General features: G+C 42.1%; 2 protein-coding genes across 2 annotated transcripts; one reads left to right on the top strand and one right to left on the bottom strand.

The window, feature by feature from the left end:
* Nucleotides 1-772: 772 nt before the first annotated feature.
* svopa (SV2 related protein a) lies at nt 773-7,601 on the top strand (the record flags this gene model as incomplete). The annotated part of the gene is made up of 16 exons (XM_080004362.1): nt 773-807; nt 1,914-2,074; nt 2,204-2,289; nt 2,416-2,514; nt 3,238-3,309; nt 3,503-3,627; nt 3,712-3,775; nt 3,886-4,011; nt 4,131-4,259; nt 4,367-4,440; nt 4,539-4,615; nt 6,450-6,554; nt 6,690-6,801; nt 6,921-7,002; nt 7,197-7,286; nt 7,395-7,601. The coding sequence occupies 16 exons, from the start codon at nt 773-775 to the stop codon at nt 7,599-7,601; spliced, it is 1,644 nt and encodes a 547-aa protein (XP_079860488.1).
* A 2,431-nt stretch (nt 7,602-10,032) lies between these two features.
* LOC307232733 (D-amino-acid oxidase-like) lies at nt 10,033-19,408 on the bottom strand. Its single transcript, XM_080003870.1, has 11 exons — nt 19,330-19,408; nt 14,401-14,615; nt 13,305-13,419; nt 12,850-12,926; nt 12,659-12,724; nt 12,199-12,253; nt 11,991-12,095; nt 11,831-11,913; nt 11,388-11,505; nt 10,806-10,904; nt 10,033-10,691 (listed from the first exon to the last, which is right to left on the bottom strand). The coding sequence occupies exons 2-11, from the start codon at nt 14,592-14,594 to the stop codon at nt 10,566-10,568; spliced, it is 1,038 nt and encodes a 345-aa protein (XP_079859996.1). The 5' UTR covers nt 14,595-14,615; nt 19,330-19,408; the 3' UTR covers nt 10,033-10,565.
* Between the last annotated feature and the right edge of the window lie 857 nt (nt 19,409-20,265).

Raw genomic sequence — 20,265 nt, 5'->3', positions numbered from 1 at the left:
ATTTACAGATTCAGGTTGTTAAAATCCATTATTATTATTATTATTATTATTATTATTATTATTATTATTATTATTATTATTATTATTTTATAATTATGATTATTATTATTATTATTTTCTTTTCTTTTTTCTTTTTTTTTTGGTGTTGGTGTTGGTGTTGGTGGTAGTGTTAAAAACGATAATAATAACAATAATAAAAATAATGATTGGCTGCCGGCTGACTGCCACAATAAGACGGCTTCTCATTGGTTGCCCGCTGACTGCCAGGCCAAGAAGGCTTCTCATTGGCTGCAAGACCCCGAAGGCTTTCCATTGGGTGCTAGCAGACTGCCAGAATGACGAGGCTTCCCATTGGTTGCCAGCTGACCGCCACACCGAGAAGACTTCTCATGATCTGCCAGTTAGCTGCCAGACCGAAAAGGGCTCTCATTAGCTGCCGGACCAAGATGGCTTCTAATTGGCTGCCCGCTGATTGCCAGACCAATGCTGCCGATTGGCTGCCAGCCTGACCGACAGCGCGATTGAAAGCTTCTCATTGGCTGCCGGCTGACAGCCAGCCCAAGAAGGCTTCTCATTGGCCGCCCGCTGATTGCCAGACCAGTGCTTCTCATTGGCTGCCAGCTGATCGACAGAGCGATTGAAAGCCTCTGATTGGCTGGCAGCTGACCGCCAGGACGAGTCTCTGTCCGTGGTGCTGCTGAAATCTCTGCTTGTTGTGATCATGTAATTGCGATGAGGCGGCACAGAGCGTCGGCCCGTTAATCTAAAAACAATGGACGATGATTTGTTTCAATTGAGACAACTCCCGTAAGTAACCAACGCCTTGCAAACGGACGCTTTTTTACATTTGTTTTTTTTTTTTTTAATTATTATTATTGCATTTGTTCCGTTATATCATGTTTCTCGGCCCCCTGTCGCCGCTGGTGCGCGCTTGACGAGTTTGCTGGCTTCGGAATTTCGGGGGTAATGTGTTGAAATGTGAACGCTCGTGTCATGACTCGCAGCGCGGACCGGGTTTGATCCAACTCCCTGGGCACGTTCTGGGTTCTGTGTTGGGCTTTTTTTTTTTTTATCTTAAGAACCGTCGCGGCTCCTCACTGACGGCGCAGTTTATTTTACGCATTTGCCTCACGATATCGAGCGACCAGTACGTCTTCGTGTGCGCACTGTGTACTTTGTACAGGTGTGCGGGGTTTTAGTATCAATTCATAAATGTATTGAACTACTCCTTAAATCCGCCGCGTTGTAATATGCTATAATAGCTATACTCTAATATCATTTTCATGCCACCACGAAGACCTTGAGCGTGGAGAGCAAACTGACTATCAAAATACTGTGCTAGTTGGACTAGCAATAATAATCACATTTTTTTTTTAAACGTTTATTCATTGGAGTAGAAATAAACCAGGGTTGTCAAAAAAAAAAAAAAAAGCAAAAGTCATCGTATTTATAAATATGCGCACACTCGCAGATTTTGAAACTGAAAATTGTGCCTTTCGTTATAAGCTGCACCTTCTGTATCCATCAAATAAGATGGTCTGCTGCTCCTGACCTTCCACTTGGCAAGCATCATGTGCAACTACAGTCATTAAGATATCAGTAACATGCTCCACTGCAGCCTTTCTCCCTGAGTGAGGGGATATTGCAAGCAATACACACTTGCTAAAGAGATTAGATTAATGTTCAAATTGCTTTATATGAGGATATAAAGTATAACGCCGCTGCCCCTTCACCAACATTACACCCAGCTTATATTTCCTATAGGCAACAGCCCTTGGCTCTCATTGATGCACACCTCCTTGGGGTGAACTGGCTGTGATGATGAACGACTAACTGTCCATAAAGCCCATCCATTCTTGGTCAGGTCTACAGACTGTGCGTGTTAAAAATCATATTTGGCCTCCTTCCTGCAGCGTTGTCAAGTTCCGCCGTACGGGCGAGAGCACGCGCTCTGGGGATGAAGTTGAGAATCGGGAGCAGGAGGCTGCGATCAGCGCAGAGCACCCTGGCCTTGAGTCTGTGGCCATTGCAGATGGAACACCAGTACCCAGAGAGTTTGCTAATCCAACCGATGGTACAGAACAACAGAGCTGACGCCGTAACGCGACACTGATGAATTGTTTTCTTTGATATCTACATTTAGATATGAACTCAAGTTAAATATGTTGTTGCTTTGATGATATACATATTCTTGTTTTCTTAGACACGTTCATGGTTGAAGATGCTGTAGAAGCCATAGGCTTTGGGACGTTTCAATGGAAACTCTCGATCCTTACTGGTCTGTCCTGGGTGAGAAGTCCATAAGAAATATTTGACTACATAAAAGATCCACCATTGGTGGAAGGTTATGGGTTCCTTTTGCTAAATGGTTATTGTGTGGCCTCTTGTTTTTTTTCCTGATGGCGGATTGTGCAGATGGCTGATGCTATGGAGATGATGATTCTTAGCATCTTGGCCCCACAGCTGCACTGTGAATGGAGACTACCAAGCTTGGAGGTGGCATTACTAACTTCGGTAATGACTCTGATATGTCAACAAAGGGATTTGAGTTTGTGTTATAAGATGAAAAGGCATGGAAATGGATAGCGCATGCATGTAAACATACAAGTTGCCAAATGGCCCAATTCCTTTGAAATAGGCATATAGACTATTTTCTCCATTGCTTTTATTTTAGCATGGATTTAACCACCAACATCAACCCCTTTCTTACAATATTTTGCTTTGAATTCGTAAATAACATTTTTTGTTTTTGATATAATAACAGGTCTCATATTTGCCCCATTTTGGCTTCCTTACATTGGCTTCCCATTAAATTTTTGAATTAAACATAAAATGATCGCGATCACTTTTATAGAACCCCACCAAGGTTTTTTGTCCCTCTGTCTATATAAAAAACAGAGGGGACCTGGTCCTAAACTCTGGGTCCCTCTTGACTTAAGATCTCTGGACTCTCTTGACACATTAAAGAAAAAACAAAAAAACTGTTTAAGACCAATCTGTACAGACTGTTTTTTGTTTAGTTCTGTTCTTGCATTGTTTTTGTATCTGCTTACTTGTGTAATATTCCTAATAGCATGATTTTATTTTTAAGTGTGTCTACACCAAATTGTGAATAAAATAAAATTGTGAAAAAAGTATTTGCTGGTAAACGTTTGTGAGGCAATACACACATCGTATCATTTGGCTATTCCTTTTTCTGGGCAGAATTTTCCATTCACCTCTCTTTTCTCAATCCAGGCAGTGTTTATTGGCATGATGATCAGTTCCTCCCTTTGGGGAAACATATCTGACAAGTATGGGAGAAAAACAGTAAGTTCTAAGGCATAGATCATCTATTGTGTAAATCTGTGAGCAGTAATTACATTGAAATTATACCTGCAGTCTAAATTATTATCTAAACTATGACATTTTCTATTGATAGTAACCAAAATAATTCATAACACACCCACTGCATATACATAACCTCATGTTGACACATGCTCTTATTTGTCTGTGACTGAAGGGTTTGAAGCTGAGTGTGTTCTGGACAATGTTCTATGGCCTGATGAGTGCCTTCGCACCGATATACGGCTGGATCCTCTTCCTTCGTGCACTTGTAGGTTTTGGCATCGGAGGAGCGCCGCAGTCGTAAGTACCCCTCCTCTTACCCTCTAAGAATAGGATTTTAATGATTTGGGAGGATGTTTAACTGTTGGTTTCTATGCGAACAAGGGTCACGCTGTATGCTGAATTTCTTCCAATGAGATCCAGAGCTACATGCATATTGCTGATCGAGGTATGTGATTCACCCACCTGTCATCCAGCCACCGAGGATTTTCAAGTATCCTCCACATGAAAAAGCAAAATGCAACGTCCATTTTCAGTGTTAATTGATCTGACTTGCAGATATTTTGGGCACTGGGCACTGTGTTTGAGGTGCTGTTAGCAATCCTGGTCATGCCCACCCTGGGCTGGCGTTGGCTGCTGGCCCTCTCCACCATTCCTTTGGTCATCTTTGCCATCTTTTCTTTTGTGAGTAACAGTTCATTGGTAGTTGTATGTTGGATACTGTCTTTCAGATGATTGTTTTTTAAACTACCAGTATTACATGCAACTGACCGACCAGTTTTTGGGTGTGGTGTGGGGAACAGTGGCTTCCAGAGAGCGCTCGATATGACGTATTGACGGGGAACCAGGAGAAGGCTCTGGCCACCTTAAAACGTATAGCGACAGAGAATGGGGCCCCCATGCCTTTGGGAAAACTTATAGCTGCCAGACAGGTAAACTCCATCTTTAACAGATGTAATATAGCTCATACCTTCCTTCCTATGTAAAACGTTTACCTTCATTATTCATATTATTTACCCTTTGTTTGTCTTTGATTCAGGAAGATCGAGGCAAGATTCAAGATTTGTTTTCATCCCATTTCCGCTGGACCACTGTTCTGCTGTGGTTTATTTGGTAAACAATAGTAATTATTATATCTGACCGGTCTTTCACAATTTCAACACGTTAGAATATTAGTAATCCAGACCGATGGCCCCGGTTTGTGTTCTCAGGTTCTCTAATGCGTTCTCCTACTACGGGCTGGTGCTGCTCACCACGGAGCTGTTCCAGGAGGGGGGGGCCTGTGGAGGTGAGTCACTGCTCCTGTGATGTCATCATGAGCCTTCACACCGAAATACCCTCAAGGACATGCAATTTAAATTCTTAGGCCGAAAAAGGCAGGGATTTTATTCTTGACCTCACAAGAAATCCATTAAGTATTTAATTTCCGTGGAATGGTTAGATGCAAAATGAAAATGAAATTTGAGTATTGAACTATTCAAGAATAGATGAGACTACTTTTAGTGATTTACTTTATGTAATAACTACAAAAATAAGGGCCATTGTTGGTTTACTATGAAGGTATTATTGTATAAAAACAACTCAGCCCATGTGACAGTGGAATTGAGGTTGTAGAAATGAGTCACACATGTGGATCAGTAAATTTGAAGTAAATTTGGCGGGGTCTCCTCGTGCTCTAGCACTCCTTGCTGGACCTCCTTGTGCTAGCGGGGTTTCCTCATGCTAGCGGGGTCTCCTTGTGCTCTGGCGGCTCTCCTCATGCTCCGGCGGGGTCTCCTCGTGCTCCCTGGGACTGGGTCATGCTCCTCAGGGCTGGGCATGGGGGTTGCTCCATGGCCCACTGGCCACACACACACACACACACACACACAGGCGGTCTCATCACACACACACACACACACACACACCACCACACCTGCTTCAAGTGCACCCCAGCACCCTCCTGGTTGCATTCCTCTCCTTTCCTCCCTCATTTGCTGCCATATTTATGACAGGAAGAGGCCACGTGACCAGTTGTAGTTCAGGTTTCCTGGACCTAATTGACTGTTTTTTAAAAAATGTTGTCATCCAATGTTCATGTTTTTGTGTAAATGTTGTTTGTTTCTAGGTTTATTTGTCTCACCGGTGGTGATTCTCCCCCTCTTGGAGTAGTGATCAGTTGGTTATAGACCCAAACATGATAAATAGTTCTCCAAAGAGGGGGTTGATGGTGGTTCTCCATAACCAAAAACTGTGCTCTTATCATTCTACAGGAGTTATTGCAGCAATTCTTGACGATTTCAGAATTAATAAAGAGTTGCATTGCAGGTTGAGAACTTGAACCCCACTTGCAGACTAACTGTGTCCTGAATGCAATGGCATACAAATACTCTGTGTTGTAGGCCCAGCATGCTGACAGCACAGGTTAAAAAAATAAATAAATCAGTAAATTTGAAACATGACAAATTTCTTTCTACCCACAAACACAACAGACGCCTTCTCAAATTCTTCCTTGCAGGTGCACAAATCCCATCCTACAAATCCCAAATTAAGAAACTCATACGCTCACATTTTTTGCTATACTTGCTGCAGTGAACATGGTGCAAAACACATTCAAACACCCCTATGTATTTTTTCTTGAGCTTTTGACACAAGTCAATAATGGCAACCGCTCGAATCTGCTGCTACAATTCTCAAACGCTGCTTTTTCACCCGCAAATGACAAGTCCCGCACGCTCTCCCTTTTGCGTCATGTATCTCGGCGAAATGTGTAACGAAGGTGCTTTGTGCACCTGTAGAGCCAGGGGTGGACACTGTTCAGCGATCAGAGAACCCTTTTGGGAAATCAAAGGAGCTTGTTCGGGCGCCAAAACATTAAAAACTCCAGCCTCCAATCGTTTTTTTTCATGCTTCACAGAACGAAATGTAAACCAATGCATTTCAATTGGGAGGTTTTCTTTGCCTTTAGAAGGGGTGGGGGGTTCGTTCTGTCTAGCACGAAAAAGGTCGGTCAAATTTACTCATACGCATGTGTAACTATTTTCTACAACTACAAATTCCGCTGTCACAGGTGCTCAGTTGTATTTGTACAATACCTTCATCGTTTACGCCTGAGCTGATTGTTGTGTTATACCACCATCTAGTGTCTAAGAACAGTAAGGCGGAACCTCGTTGCAGTTTGGAGTGTAAATACCTCAACTCTGATGACTATAAGGATCTGTTGTGGACCACCCTCTCTGAATTCCCAGGTACACATCAGTGAATAGTTTTGTAATGACTTTATCAAAGGATTTATTCATTTATTTTCCAGTATCTATTTTCAATTAGCTTCGTGTCACCTGAATTTCTGGGAACCTATAGCCAGTTAATTTCATGTCGAGCAGGCCTGCTGGTGACGTTGTGGGCTATTGATCGCCTGGGAAGGAGGAAGACCATGGCTTTGTGCTTCTTCGTCTTCTCTCTCTGTATTATTCCCCTCTACGCCTGCGTCGGGAGGTGAGACAAATCTGAATGACAGACATAGTCTAAGGGAAATTTGTTGCTCACTAGTGCTTCCAAGAATGTCTGATTTGACCATATTCACTAAAACAAATGCTTCCATTTTTCTCTTACAGGACGTCCATGACAGTGTTGATATTTATTGCTCGGGCGTTCATTGCAGGAGGTTTTCAGGCTGCCTATGTATACACACCGGAGGTAAGCTGAAGCAACACAGTGCTTGCATTCATTCAGTGTAATTCATTCCTAATATTACTATTGGTGACACTTGGTGTTTCAGGGAAGTGAGACAATGAGCTGTTAATGTTTGTGGTCGGGTTTTCTCAACTGTTGGAAAATGAGCAGCGAAAGCTGACAATGCAATCCTTCCATTTTAAAAAACAACTCTTCAGGTGTACCCAACAGCAACCAGAGCTTTAGGTCTGGGAACAAGTAGTGGAATGGCCAGAGTTGGCGCCCTTATCACCCCATTCGTTGCACAGGTATATCTCACCAAGCATCAAACATGCATTTGCTTTTCACTACGATGTACAAAACAGATGACATTACCAAAGTAACGTTTGTTTCTGCTCCCGGTCTTTGTCCCGCAGGTGATGCTGGAGTCTTCGGTTTACCTGACACTGTCTGTCTACTGCTGCTGCTGCCTGTTGGCCGCCATCGCCTCATGTGCGCTGCCAATCGAGACGACGGGCAGAGGGCTCCAAGAGTCCAGCCACCGCGAGTGGGGTCAGGAAATGATGGGCCGAGCACATAGCCCAGGCGGCATCCCTCACTCCAGCTCTAGCTCCCAGAATTGAGAACAGGCTGTGTGGCGCGGGTGTGGTCGGAGTAAAGAGGAGGCGAGAGTCGAAACAACCTGGTTTTCTTGATGGTCTCCAGACTGTTTGTGTATAGGTGCCACAGTGACTACAGAGAACCAGCCAGCACAGTGTTTCAGAAAAAAAACATGTCACTATAAGTAAAGTCTTCAACCACCATTACTTCCAGTATTTTTGCCATGTATGATGACTGCAAATTTGGTCGTTTCAGAGGTCACAAAATGTAAAGGCTTCTTGAAAGGGATTAAATGCCGGTGGCAATAATGAATTCCACTTTGACATTGTGAGAGAAGCAAGCAGGGACAAAGAGTTAGATAAAAAAAACATTACATTTCAGTGTACTTATGTTTTCAAAGAGCCTTAAAACAGTGGCCCTATTCCATTTATGGGTGAGAGGCGTATTTACCATTATTTACCTACCTAAAACAGCTGCTTTAAATGTTAGATACACAGAGATGAGAGTCAAGAGATTATATTATGTACATCAATTGCCTCCAGTATTACAATAGCAGCAACCCCCGTCTGGAGTGGGTGGTTGGAATGGCAGTTAACAGCATATAATCATCAGACCATGTGATTAAAATGACGTCTGGGACAGCTCAGGATGCACTTCTGTGAAGGCACTAATTAGCAAGTCATGGACATCACAGTGTGCGTAAGTCAGTGTTTTCGTATTTATATTCCATATTATTTCCCTGTGTTTAAGTAACAATTTTGTACAGCAAAGAAGTTAGTTGGCACATTGTTTGCACATTATTGTCACAATGCGTCATATTCTGTGTGAATGTTTCTGTTAAAACAGAGGCAGAGGAAATGTGGGTTAGAGCGTCAATTAAAATGGATGTAAGTGGACCTTAAAATGAAACAGTATCAGAGTGAATTTTAACATTGTAAACAGTCTGTCCTTCCGTCTTGTGCAATGAATTTGCTTTACATGGATTTTTCATGAACATTATTTTATTGGATTGATTTTTGATTTTTATAAATGTTTTATTAACACATTGTTTGGTTGTCTTTACAGTTGATGTAGAGTACAGTGCAGTGATTTTGAGATGTTGTATGAAAAACACTGAAAGGTATTGTGGTGTGGGTGTGGTTTAAGCAGCCACACCTGTCTTGGGTCTAGGTAATTGGGCCTGGGATCAGGGGTGGCTGTACGCCTGTTGTTCACTAGAGCAATGAACAAACACAGGTTAAATCCCCCCCCCCCCCCCCCCCCCACACACACACAGACATACAGAAGGAGCCCATGTCATGACATGTTTCCATCTGGTCCAGGCATGTTCCATCTTGCTCCATCATGTCCCATGACTTGTGTCGGGGAGCCCTAGCAAAGCCAGTCGGGTGGCGTGTAGCAGGAGAATTGCCACACTGGCACCCAAACAGGGAAGGGAGACAAAAGGGCTGGCCGAAGACGCACTGGAGCCACCAGCATGTTGAAGGACGGCCGCAGTAGCAGCCCTCTCCCGACTGGCAGCAGCAGCACGCAGCGGATGGCCAGCGGAGGACAGGGGGAGAAGCAGCCGCAGCAGCCACCGAGGGGAAGCGTGTGCAGCTAGCTACACCTCCAAGCAGCCACCACAGCAGCCCAAGGCCCCATGCTCCGGATGGGAGGAGGGGTAAGTCTGTTTCATCGCCGTTGGAGAGGGTCGCCCATGGACCATGCTGTCGGTCTCCGAGAAAGGGGACTGGTATTGTTGGACACTTTTGTTTATTTAAGGTATGAGAACCCTGTCTCAGAGTCCAGGGATTTTATTGTGTTTTTTATTATTTTTCTTCTCTGCTTGGTTGGCGGGGGGGGGGGGGGTAGAATGTTTCGGGCAAGGGAGTCTCCCTGGTCTCAGTTTGGTCATGTGCGTATGTTGTGTGGTTTAAGCAGCCACACCTGTCTAGGTAATTGGGCCCGCGATCAGGGGTTGCTGTACGCCTGTTGCTCGTCAGAGCAATCGACAAGCACAGGTTAAATCACCCTTCCCCACACACAGAAGGAGCCCTTGTCATAACATGTTTCCATCTGCTCCGGGGTTGTTCCATCTTGCCCGTCTTGCCCACAATAAACTGCTAGGTTTCAACACCAACGCCTGTGTCTCTGTGTCGGGGAGCCCGGGAAGAGCCACTTTGGGGGGCATGTGGCGGGGGAACTGCCACAGGTATCATTTTAAGAACCTAGCACTGGCACAGCAAACCTTTGACTGGCTGTTAGCACCTTTAACTGGCTGTTTGTGCTACCTTAAGTGTCTGTGCACAGATTTTTGAATAATTCAAGAGATTCAAGATTCAAGAGGTTAGTTGTCACATACATATCCATACAGTCATACATGCTCTGGAGGTGGACGCATAGATTCAAGATTCAAGAGGTTTATTTGTCACATACAATATGTTTATACATATATGCAGTGAAATGTCATTGCAATGCATGGAGGCACTCGCGCAGGCGACCGCAACGGGCGGCGCCACAATTCGATTAAATTCGACCAGGCGATTCTGGTTTCTAGAATTATATAACAGTATTAATTGTCTGTGTTGTATTAAATTTACATTTAAATCATTCTAAATTAAACTTACCATAACAATATTCATACACACGCACAAACACACACACACACACACACACACACACATATATAATACAGCAGTAAATTATCTTTAAAAAAAAGGAGTGGTGGAATCATACCAGTTCTTACTAAACATTGAATGACTTCCATTAGTTACTCTGTTTCAATTATTGTGAACATCTATAACATCTGTTTATGAATTTTTTTCACTCTGTCAATGAGTCAACTTTTATTCAATACCTGATAACAACAGTACTATCTCTATGGAACGATTAAATAGTAAGGTGTTAAGAGCAATTTTAAAAAGTTTGTTTTATATTTGTTAATCTGCAATGGCCAGGATACAGTGGTGTTATTTGTGTTTCGTCAATAGTAACACAAGACGGCTTTACAAGCGAGCTTTTGGCCCTCGGCCTTTCTGTTCCACAATCTGACCAAAGAGCCTTGCTGCCTCCTGAGCACAGCCTCGGTGAATGGTGAGCCCAAAACCTCCATGGCCATAGTTATGTATCACCTGGATGATAGGCATGTTGGTGTCAGCACCCCACCGTGCAAGTCCAGGCAAACAATGATTTAACTTCACAAGAAAATATAAGTATCAAGAATCCTCAAGGCGTTTGTGGCTTACCTCTATTACATTTGGTCCAGACTGGACCGCCTCTCTCTCCAGTCTCACTTTGTTGCGAACAGGTCTGAGGCCCGCCCAGTCGTCTACGACTCTGGCATGCTGATAAAATTAATATTAATATCAGAGCAGATGGCCATGCAATATGCTTTTCATACAGGGAGAAAAATTATATGGAATTTTCAGTTTTGACTTATTTGGTGAAAATGTCAAATAAATGACTGTGGAACTAAACTTTCAAATCTGTTTGTGATCATTCCATGATGGTGAAAGGATGAAGTGACCGCTTTTTCATCCCAAAAATACTATGGGTTTCTTTGGACAGATGCAATTTAACCACAATGATATAAGTCCAACAACTTGTTTAAAATCATACAAAGATTGTTTGGCCTTTAAGTGCATTGAAAGCCACTTAAATGTGGTTTGACAACAAAATTGTTGAAAACTACTGATGTACAGGCCTTGAACACTGCCTGAATCAAATGCATACGGCTGACTACTTCAGAGCCAGAGAGGAATCATCAATTAATTACTACTGCTGAGAAAAAGCCATTTTACTTCCATTTTGAAACAAACTCATCTCACCTTGAGACTTGGCTCAAGTTTACAGGCTTCGTCCCAGATTTTCTTATGGTCAGTGGAATTGCTGGCTTCGCTCCAGTTTCCCAGCTGGAACACTCCCCCTACAGTCACTACACGGCTCCTGCAGACAGGAAGGTACCGTCAACTGAGCAACTTTTTGTTTGTGTCGCTCAGTTGTAAATTAATTATACGGTCAACGTCACCCATCTCAGTACTGTGGCAGTGGGCCACCACAGCACATCGATCAAGGCTGTTGTAGTACACAGAAGTAAAAATATATAACTTACCCTACTGTCAAATTTACGGGATGATTATTGGACAACAATTTAGAATTGTCTCTTTCATCATAGTAAAGGAACAATCTCAGACCACCAGAATGCATTACATAAAATAAAGACCGCAACAGGGACCATTATGCAGGCAAAACAGTAGGTGTTAAAATTTACCCTGGGATGATATATGGTGAATCATACACTCCCCCGTTGGAACTGTGGGTGATAATCCAGTGCTTCATCCATGGGGCGTCAACCTGAAAGAGAGAAATACACCTTCATAAAAACACTCACCATTATCCATCAACCAGGCTTTTAAAGTTGCTGCTCTCACCTTAACTATCTGCCCTCGGCCCGGTGTGAGCTCTGGATCGGGCTGCAGTTCTCCCGATTTTATTCCAGTGCAGTTGATTATGACATCTGCCCCAGTTTCAGCCAGCTAAACAAAACGACCGAAAGAAAAAAAAAAAACCAAGCACCATTGATCAGGAGCTACAGCATGTAGAAAAATGCCAGTTTCACTTTGAAGAATCCAAACGAACCTTGCTGAAGGATTCTATTTTCCTCTGGTGAAATTTCACACCTCTCTTTTGCAACCTAAGATGAATGCAACACTTAAGGATAAGTATTATGAGCAGTCAAATTTAAAGGCCATTTCAATTTATCTGCATTTTACATTTGCGTCTTTCCTGAAGTATCGCATCCCAATAATTAATGTGATGAGCGTTGCCGAGTATTACACATCAAGATTTTTCTGACAAACTGAACTAGCTGACCTTCGATAAGGATATAAAAAGCGCACTATCTACAGTGAACATCGTCCCTGGCAATATTACTGAGTAATAAATGTTCCAGTAATCACTTTATACACTGTGCTCAGCCATGTAACATTTATTACTTTCAACTTGTGAAATCTACTTCAAATAAAATGTCTCGCTAGAATTAAGCTATATGATCCCATCGCTGTGATAAAATAAATCATAATACAAGTAAATGACCCACCAATCCATCAGCCAAGGCAAGTAGGTTTTCCCTTCCACCATGAGTGCCGTGTTGAACCACCCATAGCTGAAATGTTGCAACATTAGAAAAGAGAATGGCAGTGAGTGCAAGAACGACGGCTGCTTGAGACGCTGCATTATACGATATATTAACCCAGGGTTGTTATTGGCCTCAGCCGTACGTTTATTTACCTGTATCCAGGGAACAGGTCAAGCTCTCGCTTTGTGAGTTGTCTGAAGCCGAGAACGATATCTTTAAATGAGGGCTCCTGCAATGAAGACAAAGTCATCGGCCACGGTCCAGGACTTCTGGCGTACTTTGCATTTTTTGATACATGAACATTGTAAAAATCTTTCCATCTATCACTCACTCGTGTCTGCAAACAGTTCTTTGTAAAAACAAAGCATTACCCCCATTTTGGGTAAACATTAATCCGCACTCCGCCACTCGTCATTGTGTTTAACTCAGACTACGTGGACGTGTCATTTGAGTTCTGATTATGTATAAATCAAAAGCAAGGTTATGGTCAGATCTTTTAATTATAATTTATTTTTAATCAATTCAAGAGCATTTGTTATTTCTGCATAAAAGCCCCTTTTCCTAGTTGTACAACAGAACATTGTCGATGAATAAAAGCCCAACTCACTGGGGAAGGCTCGGTGCAGAGGTTGTACCCAGATTGAAGAAATATACCCATCTTCACCGCTTCTGGTGAACTGAGGCAGCTGAGCAGATAGTCAAATGTCTCTTTATTCCATTTTCTAAAAGGCAAACAACATACAACACTTAAAGTGATGCCTCCAAAAGGTGTTCCTCAAATGGTGGTACTTTTGATGACCGCAGAGGGTAATCAGATCATTGCTTAAAACGTTTTACTTTTAAAAATAATGGTTTATATATAGTTTAGCTTAATATCATCTGTATACGAACACAAGTACGATGAGTCTGGGAACCAGAGGAATCTGCAGCTCATGTTTCATTTGCTTCATTTGAAATGATTAAACAAACTGGACGGTATATTTTCTCCAAAAGAAGAACAAACAACTGCACATAAGCTTTTGTTGATAACATTGTTTGCAGTACTTCCAACAGAATTTGGTAAAAATGTTATTAACCAACTGGCCTCGCTGATCGCCTTTTTTCGCCGCTCAGCGCTACGTCACGTTTTGTTGAAAATGGAAAATAGAGAGATTCCAGACTAATTGTTCAGGACTAATTGTCTAATCGCATGTGCAAATTGATCTGGCAATGTCAGGCTCCAGTTCAATAGGCTGCGTCTTTGCGAAAAAACGCATATGCTCAGTCAAGCTCGCCGCCTGCACCGTGAGTTTTGAAGGACGGAAAAAAAGAAAAAAAAACGAAAAACAGAAAGTGGTTGAAACGCAGAACTGTAAACAATGGGAAAGAATGAGAATCCATGAAATAGAAAGCGAACGCCCCAAACACCAACGTTTCGTCAGTGTTGTGAAGTGAAGGACAGGGCCATGTTTCTCACTGCATTTTAAGGATCTGCAGCCCCCCCTTTAAATGTTCACGCCAACACTGCCAAATACCACGCACGCACACTACATCATTTATGTTCATTTTCTTTTCCCCCTCCCAAAAATGTTTTGTCCAGTGAAGGGGGTCCTCGGGTGAAAAAAGACATCTTCGAACACAATCTTTGGTGCGGTACACTACTAAAGAAGACGTTTGAGAACCACTGGTTTAAAGTACACTTCGCAACGGAAAACATTACTTACGTCTCCTGAACGTTCCCCTTGTCATACAGGTATGGCTGCCAGAAACCGGCGGCTCCATCGCTGGTGGTCAGCGGCGTGAAGCGGTCCGCGTACACCTCGATGCTCAGAGGACTGACGATGGAGTGGAACTGCTCGTAGATGCTCTGGGCTGTCGACAGACCGATGACTCCAGCTCCGATCACTGCCACACGCATTTCTTCACCGGGATATCCTCTCTGAAATAGGGAAAAGGGACCAAAAAAGGTTTGCGGACGTAGAAATATCACAAGTGACAAGTCAGACCTGGGATAGGACTTCCTGTACCTTGGGTCCAAATGCAGCGTTTAATTGCATATTACAACCAATGATAAAAGAGAGAGAGAGAGAGAGAGCGAGAGAGGGGGGGGGGGGGTTGTCTGGAGCAGGCGCATGCTGCATAGGCCCCATGCAGACAGATTGCGCTGGGTACAAGGGTGCAATAGTGCAATTAACTGTCTGGCAGACCGGACTGTTAACTGCAATGACCTGTATCGCACTTCCTGGATCATCTTCGTAATTTAGAGAGAGAGAGAGAGAGAGAGAGAGAGAGAGTAAGAACTTGGGTAACTTTATAAAGCCCCACCCAGGTGATCCCAGTTCACATAGTTCACAGCACGTATTGTTGCTACGTTCCCTGGAAATTCGAAAAATCGCAATTGGTGTCAATACTGGACCCTGTGTATTGCTGCCTGCAGCTGTATTAATTATTATTATTATTGGGGGTCCAGTCTACAGGCCTGAAGCCCTATTGTTTTTGCTCAGATTTTATATTTTTAATCTCCTTATCGTTTTTTTCGGGTCGTTTCAAGTCTCTGAAACACGAAAGCCACATTACGCACAGACATGGTTGAGGTCTCGTTAGGACTGGGACGTTTCAGAAGTCTCGAGTTTGATCAATATCGATTTGGAGCAGAAATTAGTGAAAAACTGCTTTTATTTTACCGGAAGTAGAAGAACATTGGCGCATTTTGATTAATTCTAGGAGCGGGGCGCTTTCTGACATTGTCATCCAAAGGTATATAAGTCTGTGGACTGCATAGTGTTTGCTACACGTAGGGAGACAACTTGAGCCGATGCTTCGTTTTACAGACCCAAAAACTATTAACGGTCACTGAAGGCGTTTTCACACCGCAGGAAGTACTAAGAACCTTTGGAGGAACCGTCCGTTTCTTTTGTGTCCGCACTGCATGATCCAGGAATGATTGTAGTTGTTCAAACACTGTTCTTGAGGGACATTTCAACTACACAACACAAGAGGAACATTCAGTGGTGTAAGTCCACGGTGATTGGAAAAAACACATGAAAAATAAGATACTTAATCAAAGTAAACATGTCTTTATTTATACACAATTTATTTCCAAAACATTAAATCTACGTTTAAAAAGCAGCATGCCTCCGTCCCGACCTCGCAGCGGACACGACGGACTAAGAGCAACCCTCCATCACGACAGGTTTTCCTCAGTGCGACCCGACCAAGTTGCATTGCCAGTCAGTAAAGGAGTGGATAGAACATCCAACTTCTCGGAATTTTGAAATCTAAGACTATCTGGAAAACTAACTGGAAAACAAACTTTGGCAGAACCTACAAAATTGCACATCTTGTTTGAACTGCTATGTCACAAACACCTTGTGGTTGAAGTTTCATCAAAATCGATCCACAGACAGAGCCGGAATTAATGAAAAAAAACGACCAAATTTAATCTATATCACAGACGCCGAAATATGTCCCACCCGGCTAAAACTATCTGTAACACAAACTTCAGCAGAACCTACAAACACGGTCACGAAATATTCAACTAGTCTGGCTTAAATGACATGCCAGTATTCGTTAACATAATTATCTAGATGAGATTTATAGTAAGATGCTTTATGACGTCATCATACTATTTATTATAAATGTACAGATTCCGATTGAGAACATCCAGTCAGACCGTGTCCAGTGTGCGGCGTAGACTCGGTCACTCCGTACTTGTTCGACCTTACCAACTATTGATTTACATGTGAATTTATATAGATACTTATGGGTAGATTTCAGCAGATGTGTTGGATATTTTAGTTTTGTTTAGTTTTGATATTTTATCTCCATGGTCCCCATTACTTTGTCGGATTAATGAAAAATACAATTAAAAGTAGTCCACAAAAACTTGTCACCACGTCGAGTACAATCCACTGGAATGTGGGACTGAGTGATGCATTCAAGATCCAGCGAGGCGTCGGAAAAACAGAAGCCATGCAATGGTAATTACTCACAGAAGTACCACAACGTTTTTCGTATTTCATGGACACTTAAATTATTGAAAATTTAATCCAAGGAAAAAAGTGACCACTAAAATTACACAAGTTTGAATTGTTAATCTCCATGAATACATAATCCTAAATATATACTGTATGTCATAATTTATGTACACGAATGCCAACCGTCACTGAGACTGCACATGTACTTACACACAACAATGTAAGTTATAACTAAGTCATAAGATTTGGTTTAAAGATTTGTTTTTTTTTTTAAAGAAACGTCATGTATAAACGGTTTCCTACAGCTAAACATAGAAGATTTAAATGAAAAGACAGAAAGTGTTAAGTATTGACAAGTTCTTCCATAATAATTCTAATGCCAAAATTAATGTTAAAGTTCTGTAAATGTTGTTTCCATTACAATATAGACAAGTAATCTCTTAAACTGAATTTTCCAATTGTAGATTATTAACAGAAAGAATACATTGAAGTGCTAATTACAACTAACATGTATTTATTATATTTATAAAATAACATGTATTTATTATTATTGTTATGCAAAGTAATTACATAGCTTGTTTTTGTTTTCGTTCCAGATGCCAAAATAGCTGAAAGTCTGCATTGGCGTATTTGAGAATACATAACAAGTGGTAAGAGGGTGTAGAATTTAATAATGAATGTAATAATCCTCTTTCCAAAAGTGAAGAAGATGCAAAAACCACAAACGACAATATTGAATCTATGTGTATTGATAATACTGAAAATGAAGATTTTAAGTTCAGAAGATGAAAATATTGATGAAACATTAACTGATAAACAACAACGTGAAACGTTTATGGACACGTGTTTCCAACCAGTTGATATTGTACAGGAGGTATCAGAGCAGCAGTTTGATGACATGTTGTCTGTAGCCCCAACAGAGAGGGAACAACCCCGCACCATTACTGGAGATGAAACCAATGAAGCAAAATGTTTGGGAACGTTTCAAACTTGTTGTCATCTGAGGTGTCTGGGAATGAGTAGCGTCCCAAGACAGTGCCCATTGTATAAAATAAGAATTATTAACAGACGGTGCCAGGGGTCTCAAGAGAGAAAGACAGAGCCCATTGTCAGGGGTCCCGGTGGTAAGGGAGGTGAAAACGTGAACGGTGACCTATGTAGGGGAATCAGAGGGTCAATGTTGTCTCTGGCTTAGCATAAAAGCACCTGCCTGAGTTTCATTCGACAAGAGAATCCATCCGGCTCGGTTCTCTCCTGGGCGTCCATGGCAAGTCCAGTCTGATGCTGTACCTTTGTAATAAACCTATTATTTTACTCGAGTCAGTCTCTCCTTCTTCATCAACACATCAAATTCATCAAGAAACGACACGTCCAAGTTTGATTTACACCGATCTACATTTGTAGACCGATTTACGAACCCACCGAAAACTGAGGAACATCGGCGTTACAATGAGAACACAGTCACTTTGTAACATCGTGAACCAATGCCGTATAAACCCACGGTTCGTTTATGAGTAGTCGTAAAAATCCAAAAATTGTAACTCCTGCTACATTGCGCGCAATCCGGAGAACTGTAAATACGTATCTAACTCGACTAAACTGGACTGTATTTATTATTATTATTATTATTATTATTATTATTAATAATAATAATAATAATAATATTAATAATTACTATTATTATTATTAATAATAATAATAATAATAATAATAATAATAATAATAGTAATATTAATAATAATAATAATAATAATAATAATAATAATGTTGTTACACAACGCCTCCACCAATCCCCCTCTTAAGAGAACGATCTCACGTCGTCGCGTGTTGGTCTACGAACAACGTATCATCATCGCTACTCCAAGAGGGGGTAGAATCACCGCGGGCGACACAGATAAACGTCGAAACTAGGGGGTGTGCGATGAGACGACATCAGAGAAGCCACGCAGCGGGAGAAAGGCCATCAGCCGCCTTCCCCACCGCAGCCCACACCCACGACACAAAGCATCCAGCACTCCCCGCCCGGTCGCAGCAGGCCAGAAACCACCTGCCACCATTGGCAAGCCGCCCGGACCCAAACCCGTCCTGCCCCGCATTCCCTGCACTGGTGGAGTGTTGTTTGGGGTTAGATTTGTGTGGTTGTGTATGTTGTTCTAAGCTAATATGAGTGGTATTAAAGTTGCAGGACATATTATATATAATAATAATAATAATAATAATAATAATAATAATAATAATAATAATAATAATAATAATAATAATTATTATTATTATTATTATTATCTGGTGCACGGAGCACATTTTGCACATTCTGTATTTATTGTATTTTTTATGAGATTGTTTTCTTTCATCCTTTTTTTTTTTTTTTATGTTAACTCGCCTGTGTCTAAAATGCACCAATTATTACAAGACGCATTCCTTGTATATGAAAAGGTACTTTGCCCAGTAAACAAAGTCTTATTGATACAGGGTGCACAAAACAAGGGCCGAAACAAGTGCAACACGGATATCCAGTACTTCATTAATTAAGAATTCTACACACACAACACAGACCTGCAAGAGTGGAAGAAAGTTGGCCAACTCAAGAGAAACGGGCGATCGGCGCCAGGGTCGAACGGTGAAATCTCTCTCAAAAAAAAAACGTATCGGTGGAAAGAGGTGCGAGCAGGAACGTACCTGGTAAATGAACAGGAAAGGCAGTGTTTACACAACCTCAGATTTGCAGCGTAAGAGAAGTCAGACACCGCTCGTCACGTGACAAGCGGTCGGACCGTACGCCCCTTGTGTGGGCGGGGCCCGCGGTCCGCGCACGAAAAGCCCGTACGCGTTTAACCCGCAGTGAACGATCTAAACAGAGATCGCTCCTCAATGTCGTCAGGCGGGGCCGATCGGAGTGTTCAGTCGAAGAAACAGGCCCACGCAAGAAACGCGCTGGTTTTAAATAGTTCGACAGTTCCTCCCTCCTCGTGCAGCAAAAAAAAAAAAAAAAAGTATAAAAATAATAACGTATTTCCCATGCATGGAGATCAAATATATTCGACATTCTGGATTTCCCGTCATGGTTTCCAAATACTTTTTACTAGAATGATTTCGTTCAAAAGCGGGATCAAACACTTAAATCAACGACCCGGACATTTGTTTGGAATAAATGTGTTTCAAGATACATTTTGAGTGCTTCGATATATTCACATTTAAATATATCAACTAATATTTGTCAAGAGGCGTCGGTATACAGTATGCATGTTGTGATTGTGGGCTCACGTTTTTAGATATGTTTCACAAGTTGAGTACATCCACTGATGGCGACGAACACAATTTCATTGTCTGTCGTTAATCTTCAGGGGGTTTAGAAAAAAAATAAAATAAATCGCATTCCATGTTATTTGTTGGATTGGGATGGTCTCTATCGGATCTCGCGACTACCGCAATGCAAGATGACGGCTAGAAGGAGGACGATGATGACGGTGACCATAACGATATTGTGACAGGTCTCTAGACGGACCACGTTTCCTGCGAAGCGGACCCGTCTCCGCTAAACAACCGACGGGGTTGGTCGAGGGGATTTCGTGCTGCTTTCCAGTGCCGTCGGAACTCGGGAAAAAAAAATAAAAA

This window comes from Zeus faber, assembly GCF_960531495.2.
Source record: "Zeus faber genome assembly, chromosome: 7".
Taxonomy (NCBI): domain Eukaryota; kingdom Metazoa; phylum Chordata; class Actinopteri; order Zeiformes; family Zeidae; genus Zeus; species Zeus faber.
This window is presented reverse-complemented; position numbering and strand designations above follow the sequence as displayed.

What these genes read in the sequence shown, in the direction of transcription:
- LOC307232733 (XM_080003870.1), bottom strand. Translation starts at nt 14,594, where the DNA reads ATGCGTGTGGCAGTGATCGGAGCTGGAGTCATCGGTCTGTCGACAGCC. An exon ending in GCCGAGGGCAGATAGTTAAG is followed by an intron (nt 11,914 to 11,990) that starts GTGAGAGCAGCA and finishes TCTCTCTTTCAG; the next exon opens with GTTGACGCCCCATGGATGAA. An exon ending in TCACCATATATCATCCCAGG is followed by an intron (nt 11,506 to 11,830) that starts GTAAATTTTAAC and finishes TCCTGTCTGCAG; the next exon opens with GAGCCGTGTAGTGACTGTAG.